The sequence below is a fragment of the Anas platyrhynchos genome, chromosome 1 (assembly GCF_047663525.1).
Source record: "Anas platyrhynchos isolate ZD024472 breed Pekin duck chromosome 1, IASCAAS_PekinDuck_T2T, whole genome shotgun sequence".
Classification (NCBI taxonomy): Eukaryota; Metazoa; Chordata; class Aves; order Anseriformes; family Anatidae; genus Anas; species Anas platyrhynchos.
This window is the reverse complement of record NC_092587.1, coordinates 46778639-46799677: the sequence shown is the minus strand read 5'-3', so window position 1 is coordinate 46799677 and position 21039 is coordinate 46778639. Positions and strand designations below refer to the sequence as shown.

General features: G+C 44.1%; 1 protein-coding gene across 5 annotated transcripts; it reads right to left on the bottom strand.

Annotated features, from left to right (window-relative positions):
• Positions 1-1562: 1562 nt before the first annotated feature.
• On the bottom strand, positions 1563-20183 carry USP44 (ubiquitin specific peptidase 44). 5 transcript variants are annotated; one of them, XM_027452257.2, is made up of 6 exons: positions 20057-20183; positions 14247-15761; positions 4896-5094; positions 4297-4405; positions 3342-3547; positions 1563-2952 (listed from the first exon to the last, which is right to left on the bottom strand). In XM_027452257.2, the coding sequence occupies exons 2-6, from the start codon at positions 15678-15680 to the stop codon at positions 2756-2758; spliced, it is 2145 nt and encodes a 714-aa protein (XP_027308058.2). In that variant the 5' UTR covers positions 15681-15761; positions 20057-20183; the 3' UTR covers positions 1563-2755. The 5 variants fall into 5 exon arrangements, with proteins under 5 accessions (XP_027308058.2, XP_038038807.2, XP_027308075.2 ...); XM_038182879.2 differs by having other exon boundaries at positions 4297-4375; XM_027452274.3 differs by lacking the exon at positions 20057-20183 and adding an exon at positions 19866-19890.
• Between the last annotated feature and the right edge of the window lie 856 nt (positions 20184-21039).

Genomic DNA, 21039 nt, shown 5'->3' with positions numbered 1-21039 from the left:
CCTCAGGTCTCAGCCACTGCTTGCAGACTTCTCGCTAGGCTGTTAGCAGCTCATTGACATTTGTTCCTACAGTTTAAAGCTTTTTTTAATTTTCATGAGGAACACTTGGTACTGCAGCTCAGAGATGTGTTTTCCTCCTTTTGTCTCTTCTTTCCCCAGAACCAAACAGGAAGATCCAGACTAGCACAATTACTTGGAATGATGGGCCTAGGCTTGTAACTTTTTGATGTACTTACTGTTTGCTAATCCACACATGGAAGTGGAATATCATGTGTAACCAATCCTGGCGGAAATGGCTTGCATCTGTTGCACCCTGCCTCAGAAGAATACACGAGGATTATTTGTTTCTATTAACTTTAATTGAGTTTGTCTGGATGCACGCTTCCTGTGCTGCTCCCCATTCTGCATTTACATGCCAGAGGTGAAAGCAAGCTCTATTTTCATGTCCTTGCACCACATACAAAAAATATTCCTTTATGCTTTCATGATCCTCAGGCTGCCTTTTCCTATGGCTGGAAGTAATCACAAAGTCCTGGCCATGCTGTCTGATAACTGGACACCACTGTCTTTGTCACTTGATGAAACCAAAGTTTATCAAAGACTTTTCAGTCAGATACTGAAGTATCCAGAAGATTGGCATCATCACAAAGCTTCTCGAGTCTGTGCAGCACCAGAAAAGGTAATGCTTTGTGTGCAGAGCACATTTATTACAAGTGTTGAAGCAGTGGGTGTGCTGCTTTTCATGCAGGTCTTGTGAGACAGAGATGTCATTAAGGAATACAGTTTAACCTCACGTTCTGTTTTGATGAAAGCATTTTTCCAACCAGAGATTGATTTTAGACTCAACACATATGCATCTCTTCTTGGAGGGGGCGGGGGGGTGGCTGGTTGTTTTTTTCCTTCCTGCTTTTTGATCGTGTTTGAGTACTTTCAGCCAAATAAGTTTCCTGTTACCTTTATGCAGTCTTGTGCTAGTTTTCTGACTGTACAATAACCAAGTTCTTTTGCCTTGTGTTCAGCTGCCTTAACAGCACTGCAGTGTACTGGGTGTGGGCAGTGGGTGCTGCCAGGCTGAGGCAGCCTTTACCAGTTTTTGATGTTGTTGAAGCCTGTCCCCTCTGCCTGTGCGAAAGGAGCGGGGTGAGGCGGAAGCTTTTGACTGCAGTTTGCAAAAGCAAAGTGAACTGGACTTTGACTCATCAGAGCTCTCCATAAAATACTTGCATGGAGGAAGGCAGAACGTAAGCAGGTAGATTTAGATTGTGCTTAAGCTTTGCTCTAGGTAAAAGTAGTCCTTGGCTTAAAGAAAAGCACCAAGCTGCTGTTGTGCACTCAATTAGGATAGCAGAAGGCAAAGAAAGCTTGAGATCTATGGTGACTATGTGTTCGCTAAAATATAGCGCCATTCAGTAACATAAATCCTTCAGTGCCATTGTTATTTAACTTAAAGTTATGAACAAAACCAGTGTTAAATCAGTGACAGATATCCAAAGCAGTCTTGTAGTTAATGCCTCAACCCCCATTAAGCAAAATTTTTTAAATAATTTCAGTAGACACCCGTCTTTATGTCCACATCAAGGCATTTTATTGAGGTATAAACTTTGCAGAAGATGAGGTAACAATTTGCATAGGACTTATGCAAAATAACTTCACAATTAAAATTTACTTGGCATTAACTACTGCATGTGGAGAAAGACTGATTCCCGCTTGTTAGATTCTCCTCGATGCACACTTCTGTTAATGCTAGTGGTAGGACCATGGAAAAGGTACAGCAGTTGTACGAAAGCACTTCGCACCTGACTGGTTTCATCAACTACAACTCTTACAGCTTCTTTTTAATGGCTTGTGAAACAGAAAATGCTACAATTTTAAATAAGCTTGTCCAATTTAAGAAAGGAGATGCTAACAGTCTTGTCACACTGACTGGGCAGGGTGGAGATGTCTTTCTTAATAAGCTTTCTTAAGTTACTGGAATAAAAAGGCCCTGGTTGTCAAAATCAATACTTTGGATTTGGCACTTGAATTTTAAATCATCAGACTCATTAAGGCTAAAACATGCAAGTCTTAGTAAACATGCATTCTTGTGCTATTGAACACTCCTCCTGAAACACTTGTATGAAAGTAAGTATGTGCTTATTTCCTTAATTTCAGATTTTAAGGAAATCCATCAGTGTAGCTTTAGTGTAGCTCACTTGAAAGCCTGGGGAGAAGCCTGCACATAAATTTCATTTTAGTCATGAAGAACATACAAAAAGTTTCTTACAAAAAGTTCAGTTTCTATTTGACATGTAGAACATTCTTTGCAGGTGAATGTTAATATTCTAAGACCTAGTAACAATTCCTGCAGACAGTAAGAGTCTTGATACCATTAAAACTACGCTATAAAATGTACACAAGCATATACAGAAAATTAACCAGAGAAACATCAGTTATCCATTGAAAGTCATTTTTCTAAACCAATTCAAAAAGATTATCAAAATACAAAAACAGCTTAAAAAAACAGCCTGAGGTAAGAGTTAAATGCAAATGGCAATCTTTTTCTTAAAAAAATAGCTGTATTGAAATTCTAGTTACTTAGAAAGTTACTTACTGTCAATAAAAACTTTTACTAACAATTGTAAAGAGTATTTTACCTAATACAAAAGTATATAAACATTGTACACAAAGTCAGAAAGTACAATACTGTACTTACATTTAAAAATATATAGTGACAAGAATTCAAACTTTACCATACACACAGTTAATTGACTTTGGATTAGCTGCTACTGTTCTCCACAGAGCAGTCAGCTAATTCTGTGTGCTGCTGACTTTCAGCTGTGCTAGGACATACTTTACCATGTCCGTTTGCCTGAGTAAGTCGTTGGCTGTAAAACAAAATGTAGGCTTGAGCCTTGCATACTTCTTCCATAGTGCACATGTTGAGTTTTGAATCATTGCAGTGTACCCAAAATCCTAGAATGAAGGAAGACACCACAGGAACAAAAATAAAAACACATCACAACACTGTTTGGAGGCGAGTGCATTGTACTTAATTAATTAGTGCTCAGTCTCTTTTAAACAAGAGTTGCTTTGACATAGTATACAGTTTCTGTTGATCTAGTATATTTAAGTATTAAAAGCCCACCTTAACTTCCTCAGATTTACAAGAGAGTTTGTAGCCAGAACAAGCTGAACTAGCCAATACAAAAACTGGACTGTGTCGGTCTACAAAACTGAAATTCTCATCCCAGGCAGTTCAGCTACAAGCAACTCCCCTTCTGGTTTCAAGAAACCGTAAATTTATCAGATTAGAATTACCAACACCCCTCTCCCATGCTTCTTAATTCACAATCGGTTCCTACCTCCTTCTGAATTGTAGCAGTAGGCAGTGTAGTGCCCTGAGCCAAATCCTTTCCCGTGATGCATGACTACAGCGGATAAGTCGTAGATAAAGCAGTCAGGTAGGAGAGTCTTGAGGGATTCTCTGCAGCAGTAAGGCTCCATGTTCAGCATCTGATCAAAATTCACATGCACACCAATCTTTTCACGATGATTGCGTCCTGACCACCTGGAAAATTAAATCACATGAAAACGTGTATTTTTTTCAAAAAAAAAAATCATAATACTGTGTTCTTAAAAGTTATCTTTGCTATTGTCTTTGTGCACAAAATAAAGGTGAATTTGCATATTTTTCCCCAAGCTTCCTTTTTCACTTCTCCTTTATTTTGAGACCATTTGAACGTGTCTATGATACCTACTGTTCTCATCTTCTGAAGATAAGATACCTCTTAAAATCTGACTGTAATGGTAAGTAAAGGCCATTTTCAATTTTCTTCCTATTCAGGACAGACTCTGTGCCAAGGCCTGGACCAAGAGCTCACAGAGATGCAATCTTCACTTCCTTACTCTCAGGCTAATGCATTAAATTAAAGGTATTCGGTTATATGATGGCTACGTGAAACATCTGACTGAATGCAATCTCATTTTGTACATTAGTGAATATGAGCGTTCACTCTTGTTGAAGATAACGCTGTTTTTACCAACAGAGTCCACAGCAGGATTAATAAGTTCTGATTGAAAGAAAGATGAAATAATTTTAGTATTAAAATACTAAGTAGCTGGAATCCAAAAGGTCAATTCTCTACTTACATTGTATCTTACTGATATTTAAATTAAATAAGGAAAATAAGTTTATATTTCTCATGATAGTAGTATATGAAAATTAATCTGCTGTTGGAGAAGATCAATCCCAAACAACAGAAGAGCGGGACTAAAAATGGGTCAATTTGCAACACTGTTTGTTGTGGTAGTACTTACCTAAACCGTTTCAGGTGTAATCGGAGAACCTGAGGTAGTCGACACACCATAAGCTGCTTCTGAGCTTCTGTGAGTATAACTGGTTTAGAAGAAAACTTCCTGCGTTTTGCTGAGGCCAAACACACAGTTACATAATACAAATCTTGCTAATTAATAGCCTTGTATTTCACTCTAAGATTTAGCCACCGTATTTGCGTGAACCTAAATGGCTACCGAATGCATCTCCTTAAAAAGAATACACTCAAGAGATCCATTCTGCAAGGCTTATTTTGTGATTTTAGTGTGAAATACTTGGGTCACTTAGGTTAATCTCTTAAAACTAAAAAATAAAAAAATAAAAGGATAGGTTCTTCAGATCCCCATGCGTGTGATCTGAGTTAAATTAAGAGAAGCATCACACGTTAAAACATTCTTTGTACAATTCCCCTTCTAGACAGTTATAGCTGCCACAGTGACCACAGCAGGACATAGGAAAGACTTTCCTTTTAATGCAACATACTTTTAAGACTCATGGTATTTTACTTCTATGCTTTTACTGTCAATTTACATCATATTTTACACAGAGAACATATATATGAGTACATACTGCCTTTACTCACTGTTGCACTGATCACATGCATATATCTTCCCTTCCAAAGCTTCAGTTTCTGTAAACTTGGCCAGCATTTCTGTCAGCAGACAGGGATACTGAGACGCCATCTCCTTGCCATTGCAGTGATACCTCTCAGGAAACTCCAGTGACAGGTCCCAGAAAGGTTCTATGGTATTGGATTTATTGTCGCAGGCAAGACACGTAACCTGTAAAACAATATTTCACAAATTGCTTACACTCAGAAGCTTACTCTGCTAAAAATGTACCATAACAATAAGTGTATATATATATATATTCTTTTCCTAGAGACAACAGATGCAAACAAATGAAGGACAGTCATCTAACACAATAAATGATGCACCTAATTTCTTTTCTCTGAAGCAGCGTCTCCAATAGTGTTACCACAAATGGCTAAGTGTTCCTATGTTTTACTGAGAAACAAAAGAAGTGTCAAAATGGTCTGTCTGGCACTGTCCAAGAGAAATCAGCTGGCAGAATCACGAGTCTTTTCTCTAAAAAGAAATACTCCAAAACAAAAAATTATATGAAAGAAAGAAACTATAATTTAGGTTAATTTAAAAAACAAACCACAGCTCAGGATTTTACAGTCGTATCCTTCTTACTTTGTAAGTCTTCCAGGGAAGCCTGGATTAGGAAGCACACTTCTTCAAAGAAAAATTAACAGGTAAAAATAAATTATTTCTTCTTTCAGTAAGTGGATCTATCGTCACACTAGGGAAAGGACAAGCAGTAAGACAACACAAATAAAATATCAAGAAGTGAAGTGAGTCTACCTCAAAATGCAGGTAATGCAGATGCAGACAATGTATGAAAATATTTAATATTTAGGGAAGTAAGTTAAAAGCAGTAGCTCTTCTAAGCTAGAATGGAAACATATTAGGATTTGATTTGCAATACAATCTTCTAAACGCCAGCTTGAGCTGCTAATAGAAGAGCATCACATCATTTTATTCTTCCTCCAGCAGACCTCTACCTTTCTGTGATCCACGTGAATGAGCAATTTCTATCAGCAGTTGAAGCTACTACTATTTGGTAGTGAAACTCCGTATAGACTGTAACAAACATAGCTCATAAAGGTTATAAAGAAATGTCAGTAAATCTTAAGCATGTGAGAGAGTAAAAATTTCCCCTTCATATGTTCAGTGCAATAGTCAAAGTACAATACAATCCTAACGAGTAATTACAGAAGTTTTCTATTGTCAGGAATGTATTAATTGGCTTCAAAGCTGCTCTTGACCACTGACACAAGCAGCTCTAACCTCACTGCTCTAGTATACATGCCTTCTGAAAAACTGTGTCAAGCTGGATTTTAATTGAGCTCAGATAGGTAAATAGCTTTCACAAAACTTCCATAAGCATCCAACATGCTCCCAACTCTTCCCAACAATTGAACTTTCCCATGGAGGACTACAGGAACTCACAATTTTCATATCAGACCTACTGTCAAGATAGCTGTTACTTATCAGCTCAGAGAACAGTTGGGTGCAATGAAACACCACCACTCCTGCTCTATACTAAGTGGATATCAATGGAATATGCAAGTTTGCAACCACAAGGGCAAACAATTGCCAAATACCGTCTCTATAAGCACGCTTCCTATTTAAGGAAACACCACAAGCTGCTTGGAACAACTAATGCAAAGACGTAGCAATAAAGGAATGGAGATCCGTGAGGGATTCAAATATCACCATCATGCAGGCGTGCCTCAACGCTGCTGGGTCTGCAGTTAGGTTAGCAAGCTTACACGAATGTGAAGATGCACTGCTGGGTTTGAGAGCTCCTTCAACTGCATGAAGTTCAACATGGCCAAGTGCCGGGTCCTGCACCTGGGGCGCAATAACCCCAAGCAGAGCTACAGGCTGGGAGATGAGTGGTTGGAGAGCTGCCAGGCAGAGAAGGACCTGGGAGTGATGGTGGACAGTCGGCTGAATATGAGCCAGCAGTGTGCTCAGGTGGCCAAGAAGGCCAACGGCATCCTGGCTTGTATCAGAAACACTGTGACCAGCAGGGCTAGGGAGGTGATCGTCCCCCTGTACTCGGCTCTGGTGAGGCTGCACCTCGAGTACTGTGTTCAGTTTTGGGCCCCTCGCTACAAGAAGGACATCGAGGTGCTTGAGCGGGTCCAGAGAAGGGCGACGAAGCTGGTGAGGGGCCTGGAGAACAAGTCCTACGAGGAGCGGCTGAGGGAGCTGGGCTTGTTCAGCCTGGAGAAGAGGAGGCTCAGGGGCGACCTTATCGCTCTCTACAGATACCTTAAAGGAGGCTGTAGCGAGGTGGGGGTTGGCCTGTTCTCCCACGTGCCTGGTGACAGGATGAGGGGGAATGGGCTTAAGTTGCGCCACGGGAGTTTTAGGTTGGATGTTAGGAAGAACTTCTTTACCGAAAGGGTTGTTAGACACTGGAACAGGCTGCCCAGGGAAGTGGTGGAGTCACCATCCCTGGAAGTCTTTAAAAGACGTTTAGATGTAAAGCTTAGGGATATGGTTTAGTGGGGACTGTTAGCTGTGAGGTTGGACTCGATGATCTTGAGGTCTCTTCCAACCTAGAAATTCTGTGATTCTGTGATTATTTCCCCGTGGAGATTTGCTGTTACACAATTATTCACCCTGCTTTGCTATTTCATGACCATTGACATAAAGGCAAATCTGTCACCTCATGGTACCTTCCTTCTAGCTATTCTTGTGAGCAATTCTTTATTTAATACATTTATTAGCCACAGCAGCTTATATCCAATCTATGCATTAGCTTCCTAATGCACATGGACGTTTGTGTACAGGCACACGTGTTTAGCACCAGCGTTAGGAAAGCTGTTAGTTGCTCTAACTTCTAAGAAGAGAACGTCTCTGTCTTGTTCTTAGAAAACAAAACTTTGAACTTACACGGCAGAAAAGAGGAGAATCTTCCGTTTTAATTTACACTGACAGGAGCTCCTTTTGTAAGCGCTAACATCTGGCAACGTTTCAAAGCCACAAACTATTAGTAATTCAGAGCTGGAATCTAGACTTGGAGACAAAATGATATGTTTGGCCACAGTTCAAACTAACTCCTGCATAAACACAGAATGACTAATAGATTTCTGCTGTACAAATGGGTGATTTTGTTGAGCCAAAAGTTTGTTTGATTGACAAGTTACTCAAGCAAGATTTTGTTGAACTTGAATGCACACTGAAGATTAATGGGCTTAGGATGAACTACACACATGAACAAAGAATGGATCATTTTAACAAGCTCTGAGGTTTTAAATTTAGCATGCCACGTTAATAACCTAGGTTATTTTAAGATCCTCTTTCCCAACTAGTTAATAAACGCTATCCCAAAGTAAAAGACATGTAATTGGTTCAGCTTCCAAATTCTGCTCCTCAGAAAAGAGAAGCTGGTGCAAGTGTTGCTTCTCATCCCCTTGTGCAACTGTGAGCAAAGCTGGCTTGTGCTGGCTGACTTCTGTGCCGATGCAGAGCTGCAGTTATTTCCTCAAATGCAAGACACTCCTCCCCGACACGCCTCCCCGGCTGGGTGCTGCAGAGCTGGGCTGTTGGGAGCTATCCGGGATTTGCAAATTCCCAAACAGCCAAGTACCCCGGAGTATTCGAATAACCACACACCCAGCCCTGCCAGCCATTGTGCAACAACTGCTCCTGCACACACACACACTGGGTGCTAAATGAGATGTAAATGGAGGCTGGAACAAAGATAAAAACTATTTTTCTTAGCCAGGCCTGGCACAACAAGGAGGAGGATCCTTCCCTCCCCTGGAAGCCACCTGCACCAGTCCTCTGGCCATGCTCCCACCACTTCTGCTGCTGCTCCAGCAGGATCCCTTCATCTAATGCTCCACCAGCACTCACACAGCACAACCCACGTGTTGTTTTTGCATTGAAAGTGTTAAAACTGTATAAACTGCAGAAAGGTAGGTGGAACCAGATGAGAGTTTAAAAAAAAAAAAAGAAAAAAGAAACAGACAAATATGAACTCAGAGAGCCAGTAAAATCTTTTTGCATCTGTCCAACATCTTTTCTTGGTGTGAGTATTCGTGAGAGTAAAAGGGAAGTGAATTTGCTTACTTTTCATTGCTATATTTTACAAATTCGGAGTTTAATTTCACCTCTCTGTTACATTCAGTAACTGCTTTTTTAGGAAGTCCTAATGTTGTCATTATAACAAAATGACACAAGAAGCCTACATTTAGAAAGCAAAGAAAGTAAACTACTGCTTTTAGCCGGCTGAAATCCCTACTTTATGCTCTGCCCCAACCATCCTCCTCCTCTCCTGCCTTGTAAGGCGGGCGCTACGTACAATTGTTTGGTTAAAGCTCAGCATTCAATCATGGGCCAAAGGCCAGCCTGAAAAGAGCTGGATCGGATTGCTTGATTCAAGCTAAGCACGGAGGCCACTCAGACAAGCATCACTGAGCCCGCAATAATTTGATGGACAGCCACTGCCCCGGGTGGCATTCAGCCTAAATGCAGCCGAAGGAAATGGTTAACATATTGCTGCAGCAGGAGCAGCTCTGCTTTGCTCATGGTCCCTACAACACCAGCATGGAAGAAAGGCAACTGTTACCATCCCTGCTGTAAGCGCAGTAAGGTGGGCAGCCCCATCTCTGGGCTTCCACTGCTACTGAGGTTTTCACAAGATAGGAAATACCCACACAAAAAGCAGCGCAATTTTTCCATAGCAATGTAATTAAGGGGGTTTGATTGCTGTAACACGACCTCCAACACCACTGCCACTCGGTGTTTCCTCCCTTACAAAGATAACCCGACCTCGTGGTGCTGACTACCCCGTCATCGAAATGATCTGTGTTTAACAGAACACCACGGGCAAACTACAGCAAACCACGGTCTGTGATTCAATGGCCCGTAGAGATTAAGGTAAAAAGTCACCTTCATCCAGCTGGCAAGCAACTGCCCGTCCCCTTCTGACTCAGGCAGCAGGGAGAAGCAGACAGTATATATGGAAGCACGGCAGCCAGCATGTGGGAGAGATCAAAATACAAAAACCAGCCCACGGGTCGTGCATTGGTTTGAGTGTAAATGCTCCCATTATCAACCCGAAGTCCTCAGAGCCTTTACCAGGTTATTCAGTGTGAGCCTGCACACCCAGCGCTGCATCACAGCCCCCTCGGGCTGTCCCCAGACCTGCATTCACAGCACAGCCCCCAAAACCCCAGGGCTTCAAACAGCCCAAAGACCGCTCATTTCCCCTTTTCTCGGCCAATTCGTCCCAAAGCTCACCAGTTGAGCAAGTAAATGGAGCAGGACATGCACAGGGAGGCTGTGCCTTTTGAAACTCCCGACACCATTTACATTTGTGAGGCCTCTCCGGGCCCTGCATATCCATTTCCCAGGGCGCTGCAAACTGCTTGGCTGCATTCCCCCTTACACACAATCAGCCGCTTCCCCAGGGTTATCGAGCGGGATCCTGTTTGCTTTCAGGGTGTCTGGAGATAGGAAAAGCCAGTTCCAGCTAGGTGTTGGATATTTAAAGGGTAATTACTGCGGAAAGAGGCTCGTTACCAAAGGCAGGTTTGTCCTAAGAGGACACGGTAACTGCTCACAGCTTTGCTGCAGGGGAAATTCAGGCCTCCAGGAGCCAAGCCAGTGCCCGGCGCTTTCCCTGCTGGGTTTGCTGCTGCTGTTACTGAAAGCAGGCCGAGAGCTTTTCGTGAGGCACCAGACTCAAAGGCAATGAAACCCTCACAACAGACTTCCAAAACCCACCCCCAAACAGCATGGTTTCCAAAGGGCTCCTCATCAAAAAAAAAAAAAATCTTGAAATTACGTTGGCTAGCTACTTTTCGTCATTCACATTAAATCTGGGGTTATTCACCAGCACAACACAGGGAAATCAACAGCTGCTGGCTGCTTTGCAACACGCGCCAGTTCAGTGAAACACTGCAGCCACAACTCAGCATCAGTTTTCTTCACTGAGTTGGGTTCCAAGCAGCTCTCACACAAATCCTGTATTGATTCAGGGCTGCTGGCACTGCGAGGCTGTTCCTGCCTTGGCAAGGTCCTGGCAACTGCGGGAGGTCCCTGAGGATGTGAAGAAAGCAAGTGTCACTCCTGCCTTCGGGGACAAGAGCCTCCAGAGCCAGGAGAACTGTCACCTTCATCTATGGGAAGGCTGAGGGAGCAAGTATTCCTGGAAAACATGTCCCAGTGTACCAAGGGATAAGACGATCAGGAACTGCCAGCGTGGATTTATGATGGGAAAATCACGCCTGACCAACCCGACAGCTTTCTGCAGTCAGGCAGCTAGCGCAGGGCACCAGCGGGCAGTGGAGAACAGGTGATGTTGTTTATTTTGACTACAGCAAGGCTTTCACCCTGTAGCATGAAAACCACTCCTTGCTTACTTAATGTTGGGAAAAAAATGAAATAAGCATACCTTAAAAACTGTTGCACACTGTGCTAATTAGCTGGGACCATCACAAAAAACCTAAGCCAATAAAAACCAGAGAGATGGTAGCTGACCTACTTCAGTTCCTGAAGTGTACATCAAGGAGCTGTGGATCAGTTCACGAGGTCAGTTTACCCCAGCACATAACTTCACAGTGAGCTCTTCTCCTCATTTTCCACTCCAGCACAGCAGAGAATGGGTATCCTTTCTTCCACAAGAGTACAAGCATGGAGGGATGGAAAATAACTGGTATTTTAATAGGCATACTGGCATCTCCTTGCAGTCCTAGCGGGGCTGAGGAATGGGCCACTGCTTCAGCAGATCTGCATCTGAAAGCATGGGTTTACAAGACGAAGGCTCCTTTTGCCCAAGAAGTACCACAGTACAATTTTCCCCAGGCAACCACTGGAGGAAGACTAGCGTGTAAAAAAAGGAAAGAAGAGAGAGGAAAGGCTTTGTAGCTGTATCTTACATAGCCACAGTATCTAGGGGAAGTAAGGTTTCACAATCAGTACTGCAAAGCAAAAATCTTTAATCCTACAAAGGATATTGGAGTCAATAAAGTTGATAAAAGCCAAGAGGCAATCCAATTGTCCACACTCACACACACGCTATTCTGGGAGTTACTCATTACCTGGTTTTGTATTCCATAAAGAGAAGTCGTAGGTGGGGAAGACTTACTTTGGATCAGCTCAGAACTTTAAAAGAGAAACAAAAAGAAACTCATCTAAAAGGCGTAATTTTGACAACACCTACAGCTTTTTCTGGTTATCAGAAAGAAACCTGAGCAAGATTCTCACACGTCCCATTTCCTCCCCTCTTAGCCCTGCACTCTGCACGGAGGTGCAGCGCTGAATCAGGCACCGTCCCTCTGGCAACAGGCTGATGGCAAGCTCTGGACTGGGGCTTCCCTGCAGGTTACGGCACAGCACCCGCAAGAAGGGCTGTGTTTTATGGCACACGTGAAAGTAACGCAGAACCTGAGCAAACAGACAGCTTATCTGCATGGCAAGCGATCCTCTGTGTACTGTATCAACAGCAGCTCCCGAGGTTTAAAGGTCAAGTAGACTGACTTCAGTGCACTTGAGTATCTCACAGAATCAAATGTCTTTAACTAATACTCGTGGTACTAATGGGCAGTGAGTGTAACAACTCTGCGATCCTAAAATGGAAGGCAACTGCTGCACAGAAACCAGCTTCCCCACTCCCCTTGTTCACTGAACAAAGATGTGATTCCAAAATATTCTAGATTAAAATCCCATCCTATTTTCTGAATAAAGGCAGCGGGCTACCGTTCCAGCTATCTCCTACAGAGAAATTGTATTTCTCTTGCAGCTTGTAGGTGGATAGGGTTAAGCACTTAAGGACAAGGAGTACATACATCCCTTAAAGTGTTCGGATTGTCAAAGTACCACTTCTGTTCAAAAATCCCTTCTGTTCAAAAGGCTGGTGAAGACTGGACTGGAGCAGAGGAGCGAGACCACAGAGGGAACGTCAGGAGGTGAAGTGCTGGACACCACCCGTGGAAACTGCCCCAGGAGCCGGGGAGACATCAGGGCAGGCAGCAGCCTCACGCCCTTCCCCCTGTTCTGCCTGCTCTAGGCGCTGTGAAGTTCGCCGGGGCTGTATTTTGCATACAGATCCTGACCGGCTGGGGTAAAAGCACCGAGCTGCAGTCACAGCACAGCCTGAGCGCGTTCAGTTCTTTTTCAGGCTCACTTGATGACACTTGAGTGAATTCTCACTGTTCCCCTCCCTAGTTTCAGGAAGGTGGGAGGGTTTCTAGCCACAAGCCTCTTCACGTAGAGCTAAAAACAAGTGAAAGGAGTGGTGCTAGCAAAATAATATGTCTTCAGAGCCTTCAAAATTCTTCCAGAAAATCATTCCTATACAAAGGCTTGGAATGCAAACCAAGCCGTGACAGTATACTTAGGCAATTTCTTTCTTTTCGTATCAAAGTTACTATGTTAGAGAGGATTGTGATTTTCAATTAAAAACAAAACAAAACAAAAACTTTGATGATACGATATAAAAGACTCTTCTACCAGCACAATCCTTACCCCAGAGATGTTAACTGCCCTGAGAAAACTAAATATGCCAGCAGAAGTGCTCTGACACTGGGCCAAACACACGGTAGAGGATGATCTACCCGTTCTACCCTCTGCTCCTGTTGCAATGCGGTTAGTTTTTTTGATGCATTCAACAGAAATCAGCATTTGTTGGTTCAGGCAGTTCTCAGTTGTTTGTACACACACGCACACACACAGTTGGGATGTGCCTAAGAGAATGTGGACACACTGAAGCACTTAGCAGGAAGCTAAGAAGAAAGCAAAAACAATAATAAAAAAGAACAGTCATTAAAAGAGGAAAACAACCATTGCCTCCACCCTACGGATTTGATTCCTGTGTTGACAGAGCCTTCTATATCTTTGTGTTGTAACGGAAAGGATTAGCACCATTGTACATAGCACCGCAGCAAACAATTACTTTGTAGTAATGAATCTCAAATTCAACCTGATTACTGAAATAATACAAATTATTCCTTGCAAGGCATCCGTTACAAAAACAGCTGCCATTTATACTAGAATAACACCTTTTCTCTGGTATCACTACAGCCTACTAGATGCTTGAAACTGTAAATTCTTTATTACTGCTTATCAGTTGATGTTTAATGGCAGTCAGATGTTTATCAGTAGCTTCAGGAAGGTGCTTTATAATACCAAATTTATAACTTTTATGTTAATCAGGTGACTCTTCTACTGAAATTTTTAGGAGTACTGAGATGACCTTTCTTCTAAAATAGTATATACTATATCCTCCCCATCCTTCCTTGGTAATTACAAATTTATTAACCTTTGAAGTGTGCTGATCGTCAACCAGTATAAATTCATAACTACAAATCATTACACATCTTAAAACCATCATAAAAACATACCTGACTTAATAGCTGTCCATGAAAAATGTTGTTAACCACATTCAAAACCTGTTTTATAAGTTTTCTTTGAGAAGCAGGGATGAGAGCTGGGTATCTGGTCCCCGTAGTCTCCAGTTCCTGCTGCACTTTATCCAAAAGTTCACAAAGGAATTCCTGAGCATCTTGTTGGGCATATCCTCTGAAGGCTGGAATTAGTCTCCACACAGAATGAAGCATAGCAAACGGAGACACAAGCGCCCATTTGCCAGACCACATCACTTGAAACAGAGTATGCAGCTCGTGACAAAGAGAAATATGCTTTGAACTGGGCTCCCTGGGCTGAATAAGTTCCATATTTCTACTTTTTGATGCTCCTCCACTTAATCCAGAGGATAAACTAGACCGCCTCACAGAAGATGATCCCTTTCCTTTCTCTTGGTTCTCACTCACTTGCAATGTTGAGGCAGTTACTGAAGGGTGTTTAGATGAAGATCTGGTTTTACCACTGGCTGCCGTTGCCAGCAGTTCCTGAGTTTGGTTGAGATCAAGCTTTAAAAAGCATTCTCGAAAAATAAGTAAGTGACTTAATACCTGCAGGATAGAGTTCATATAGCACGTATTTCCCAGGTTTCTCAGTCCTGTCACTCCTGGAGTCACTGTGGGCCTTCGTTTGATTGGGGAGTCACTTATTTTTTTCAATCTTACTTCATCTGAGGTATACGTTTCTTTCAACTCTGCCACAGATTCCAATTTCTGTGATGCTTTTTGCATGCAGGGTGCTGTTTTTGAGAACATTCTAATCTGGTTTTGTAAACGAGAACTCTTCCTTGGGGGCATCTTTTCCATCTCTTCTTTCAACTGGCGCTTTCGTTCTTGTCTCCTCTTTCTAGCTTTGTCCCTTCTTTCCTCCTCCTCTTCCCAACGCTTTTCTTCCTCCAGAATCTTTTTTCCACTCGGCGTCAGCTGAAACCATGACCTGAATACCTTGCCCATGAACGCGCGCCGCCTGTGCCACAGCGCCGTGAACATGCGATCCTGATTCCGAAGCACGGCTTGGGCACCGTCATGCGCCAGGTAGGAGTCATCGCTGGCCGCCATCGAACGCAAAGTCCTCCCGCTACGAGTAGTGCACTCATAGTTCTGACTCTTGATTGCACTTAATGTACTCCGCAACAGCTTTAAATCTCCCGTCGCGTTATCATTAAGAACATAATCGTCACAGAGATAACAGAAAACATACAGCTCGTTTACTTCCAACGCCACTGGGTGACCGTTCTCCTGAAAGTGCTTTAGTGCATGTTCTTCGATGTATCTGCCGCAGGCCACGTGCGAGCAGCTGAGGCATGCCCACACGGATTCGGTGGTGTTGCAGTCCACGCAGTGCCATTTCTGAGGATTCAGGATGGAGTGATCCTGGGCCAGTCGCAGACGTCCTATGTGCTTACACTTATCCATCGTTAAAACTGAAACTGCAGGGAGACACTAGCAAAACATATCATCCAAGCTATCTTCTGTCCATGATACTTCAACCTGCAACTAAAAAAAAAAAGAGTTTTAAGTTACAGTGCACAAATACCCAGCTGTATCACTTTGATGGCTGTCAGTATACCTCACTGCTACCTGAGGTCAGGACCACAATCTTCATCCAACCAAGTCCCACCAAATGCATAATGGCAGGCAGTTCCCTGGAGCCACACTCAGCGTTACCATCATCAGCCTGACATTCAGACTATTTAGTTCATATTTTCAGTACTTTCTGGCCCAGGACTGAAGCATGCTGGCCTCTTTTGGTTTTTGTTTGTTTGATTTTTCCCCCCAAAGAAGCACTGATCAAGTTAAAATACACTGTTTTAGAATTTGGATAGAAACACAATTTAAAATGTTCCTATTAATTACATCCCTAAGCACGCAGGTGCAGGAGTGCAACGTTCACTTCAATTTATTATGTTTACACAGTATGACCAGTTTAGACAAATGAGACTTCGTATAACTCAAACCCTTAATTAAGCCACACCCTTAATTAAATCACTGCACCTTTGTGCTCAAGCAAGCCCATTGTACCAGTGCTTTCTACAATAACATATTTCCAGATATGTGTACTTTAACATGTTATCCTAGCAGCACTGGGGAGAAAAAAAAAAAGAAAAAAAATGAGGGTGACAGGGAAAAACAGACTTTGATTTCTTCACAAGAAAGAAATACCATTAGATATCTAGCTCAATTTGCTGAAAACCTTACTTAAAAAATAGCAGTTTGAACATTTTTCTAATACACGTCTTCAAAAAAAAAATACAACATTTGGCTTACCCTGGCTTATATCCTTTTATAAGTATATCTGGCAGCATTTATTTGTTCAAAGCTGCTGTATTTGCTCTCTCCTGTAAGGTGCATTTACCCAAACCAAACAAGCAGGCTCTGACTAACAGACTTAAAGAGACAGTGATTCAGTCTTTGTTTTTGCCATCTTTCTTTCGACCTTACAATCTGGTTTGAGATATATCATCTGGAGACAGATGATGTGTCAGGAAGCGATTATGTTTGATCTGGAGCCTTTGTGCCCACGATGTCACTGACTAGGAAGGCTGCATAGCACACAGCACCCATCACATCATGCGCAGTACTTTCCAGATGAAACAGTTGCTTCACCTGAGGAGGACCAAGCGCTTGTGAAACACGCAGGTTACACCAAGCGAGACCTAAGTTTTGCCATTACAAATACATACTGTGGACCTTGCCTAGGCTGTACAACATCCAGGACTCGAGGCTTCACAGATGAATAAGCCAAGCTACAAAAAAATTAAGTGATTTAGCCAGCTCTGTATAGAATCCAAAGGTCTCTAAATCCAGCTATCATCCTTCAATACGTTAGTATTTCTCCACTGCTAAAGTCCTGAAATGCACAAGAACAGGTTAACTGAGTTAGGAAAATGTCCATGATAGAGAAGGCACTATACTGGGGGAATCCTAGCATCTGACGACATGCCTACTAAGGAAGGCAAGCAGGTGAAAAAGCAGCAGCTGGATAGGAAAGTAGCTTCATTTTTCCTCTGGTAACTGGATGAAATTTATCATTAAAAGATTTAACGAAAAACGACTTGGATTGGTTAACTGTCCTGTGGCCAACGTCTTTTAAGATGTTCTGATACAGTTAACGAAGAGCTCCCACAACCCTGAGCACAAAACCAGCACCCGGCCCTGCACGCCTTGTGTCATTACTCGTCATACAGAAAAGGTTGAGCCAGCTCCAGTGAAACTAGCGAAGTGCACACGGTTTTACACATTCGTCATTTCCATTCAATTTATTTCAGAGCTGTTTCCAGTCCGTACTAACTGCAGGGAAGAATTTCAGGCGCTGTGGCCTCTGTGTACCCAGCCAGTACTTCCCAGGCTAAGCACCAACCCGGGCGTACTACGGGAGGTCAAGATCTCTTGAGTGCCACGGTCAACAGACCACAAAAATAATAGCTGCTGAAGGTTTTCAGCTTGCCAGCGTCCACAACATTCATTCCTTCTAAAAGGCAGTCTATTCACAGGCTGCTAATGAGATTCTTTTACAAATGTCCATACTACGTTTCTACTTAATCCTGTTTTTGTAAATAAGGCCACTAATTTTATCCCATGTCTTCTCCCACAGCTTTACCCCAACAAAGCTGAGCTTCTCTAACACTGATGTCCGTAATATGAGGAACTTACATAAATCTCAGAGTTGGCATGTATGCTAAATCCTCCTGGAATACTAAAGAAATTCTTACATAAAGTCTGCTGCAATGATTAAAAATGGTTGACAGAACTCGGAGAGACAAGATTCATCCATATGTTTTCAGGCTAACCAAGACAGATCCTCCTGCAAAACATATTAGTAGCAGTGCTTCCCAGAAGGCAACCAAACTGAATTCCCACAGGGCTGTCGGATACAGCAATACCGTCACTCCGCGAGTCTGACAGATCAACCCTTTCCCATTTTCTTACATTTAAAGACACTCCATACCTTATTTTCCTTTTTTTTGTAGTATTATATTGTAATTTTTTTCCCCTGTTTGAAAAAAAAAAAAAAAACAGCATCGAGAGTGATACTACTCACATGGCTGAACTTCAGCACGTATTGGACTGGGGACAGAAGCAGCCTGCTGATTTCAGGATGAACACTGCGTAAACCAGGGTTGTGCAACCAAGCTCTTAATGCGAAAGCAACAGGATTCTACGAAAGCGCAAGACCGACTGACGCCTCGAAGAGAAAAGCCCCAAAGCCCTTGCCCCCCGCCAGCAGCGAAGCCAGCACGACATCTTCCCACCTCCGCCGAGGCACGGAGAAAGGAGCCGGGAGGAGGGGGAGGAACCAGCCTGGCATGGGAGAAGGCAGTTTCTTTGAAGAACATGGAAAGAAAGCAAAATGCACAGTTTGGTCAGAGACACAAGTATCTGAAAAAGACCACAAAAAAAGCTAATAGTGCCAAATCGAGACCGGGAAAACTTCAGCTCAACATCGGGCAGCACACCGACGGCATGAATGTTTTAAGATGTGGAGCACTAGAACACTAAATCAAGCGGGAAAATTTACTAACTTACAACAAGTAACTTGCAAAATAGAATAGGTTGAGGAAAAAAAAATAGGATAGAAGTAACAGATAATGGTTGAAATATAAAAAATACTGGATCTTGATTGCTACACCTAGTAGAAAACCGCAGCTGGGGTAAAACAGTTCAAGCAAATGCTACACTATTAAAATTCTCTAAAGAAAGTTATTCAGCACCAGCTTGTGCATTCTTCTCTCCCGAGGCTCAGTTCTCTGCACACACACAAAGAAATTGTGAATTAATTGACCAGCACTCCAGAGATCAAGCCCCCCTGTGCTCTTAGCACAGACCCGAGCAGAGGCAGTAAGCAAGATAACAAGCACCAACACACAGAGCAGCGGGCTGAAAGGAGCGAGCTGCCTGGGAAAATACGGGTATACAAAAGTCTCCTTGCGCCAAAGTCCCACCAGCACTGAATGTGTCCGGAGCATGGCATTTATTTTCACCGAAGCACGCCGATAAGGCTGAGACACGGTTATTTCTTTAGCTGGTTTTACTGCACGATGGCTGGCAAAATAAACTGCGGGGTAACTTATTAGCTGAAAAAGTACTCGAAAAAAATATAATAAAATCAGAAGCCAGGACTATGGATGTTTTTCTTCCATTTGAGCTACGCATAAACAAGAGATTCACTCTCACAGCTGTTAAACTGAGAATTATAACTCAGATAGAAACAAAATATCTTTTTTTTTAAGTCACTACTCTTGTAATTAGTTGCATAAGGAAAAAATCGAGCAGGATCTCAAGCGCTAGACTCCAGTAGGTAGTTTTACTGATGTGTGCACAAGCATGGGTGGATGCTCGGGTGTCTGTGTGTGTGTGTGTGTCCCTGTCCCTCACTCGGGGGCAGGTTACCCTCGATTTTCGCCGTGCTCATACCCGCTTCCCACCTGCACGGCGAGCACACACGGGCAGCTCCCGAACCGAAAGCTGTAGGTACCCAGCACGATACGAGCCTGAAGCCAGCCGCCCTGCTCGCCCCGCACAGCCCTTTCTCCCCAATCACCCCACCACACACCGCCCCCGGTGACCCCCCGAGCCCTGCAGCTCGCCCCCAGCCCTCACCGCAGCTCCGCGCCCCATGCCCCGCTCCGGCAGCACCAGCCGCGCTCCCCGCTCCGCTCCTAGAATAAACTCCGCGCCCCCGCCGCTTCCCGCTGACAGCTCCGCCTGTGCCCCCCGCTCCCCGGGGCAGCGCCGCCCGCCCCCCGGTTCCCCCCCGGCTCCTCGCCCCGTGCCCACCGCCCCTCACGCACCCGTCACCCGCCGCTGCCGCCATCTTGCGCGCCCCGAGCCGCAGCCGCCCGGCCCCGGCCCCGGCCCCGGCCCCTCGGCGACGTCAGCGCCGGGCCGCGGCCGCCCCCCGCTCCCCTCCCTCCGTCCCTCCCTCCCGCCCCGCGGGGATCCCCGCTCCGCTCCGCCCCGCCGGGCTTCGGGGCTGTGGGGCGGGTGGCAGCCCGCGGGAGCGAGCCCCGGGGTGTGGGGAGGGCTGAATAAACTCTCGGCGAAACCTCGCTGGGCTGCTCTATGCCTATACGCACACGGGTTCGCTCGTGCTTTGTGTGAATGTGCCCCAAAAAGATGTTACAGGGGGCTTCAGGGTGGGCTCAGGGTGAGCATGGTGTCCCACGAGCCCCCAGGGGGTTTTAAGTCGTGGCCACGAGCACCAAAAGCCCTCTCCTGAGCCCCCCGCGTCCAGCAGGGTCTTTTCACAGCAGCAAGGCTCCGTGCGTCTGCCTCCGCGCTTCTGCTCGTGTCGTCATGGAAAATGCGCTTTGGTGTAAAACCTGTGGTGAAATATCTTGGCCCCGGCTGCCTCCGCTCCCCTCCAGTTTTGGGGCTTGGCCCTTGCTGCTTGCAGGGCGGCCACGGGGCGCAGGCAGCAGGATGCAGCTGAACAGCACAGCTCAGTTTTCCTTCAGGGTCACTTTGTTGTGGTGCGCTCAGAAGCCCACAGGGGATGAAAAAGTAAACTCGCCGAGCTTCTCACTCGTGATTTCAATGCGTTTCTAGCCTCTAATGTGAGGAATGATGTTTCCTTACTCAAAACATGAAAATCAACTGCACGGTGGATGTATTTGCACATCCTTGGGTGTTTTTAAGACAACTTTCACTATTTCCAAATAGCTACCATGTGTATTTTTGTCAAGTCACTACCCACATCTTTATCAGTAGAGTTGCTTCCTTCAGTCCTAGCTGGGAAACCAGCTCTCCCACAGTGATGCATCACCAGTGCCTC

Excerpts from the sequence above, each read along its gene's own strand:
- USP44 (XM_027452257.2), bottom strand. The coding sequence starts at position 15,680 with ATGGATAAGTGTAAGCACATAGGACGTCTGCGACTGGCCCAGGATCAC. Across the intron at positions 3,548-4,296 it reads TTACACCTGAAACGGTTTAG|GTGGTCAGGACGCAATCATC; the intron begins GTAAGTACTACC and ends TTAATTTTCCAG. Across the intron at positions 2,953-3,341 it reads CTGCTACAATTCAGAAGGAG|GATTTTGGGTACACTGCAAT; the intron begins GTAGGAACCGAT and ends CCTTCATTCTAG.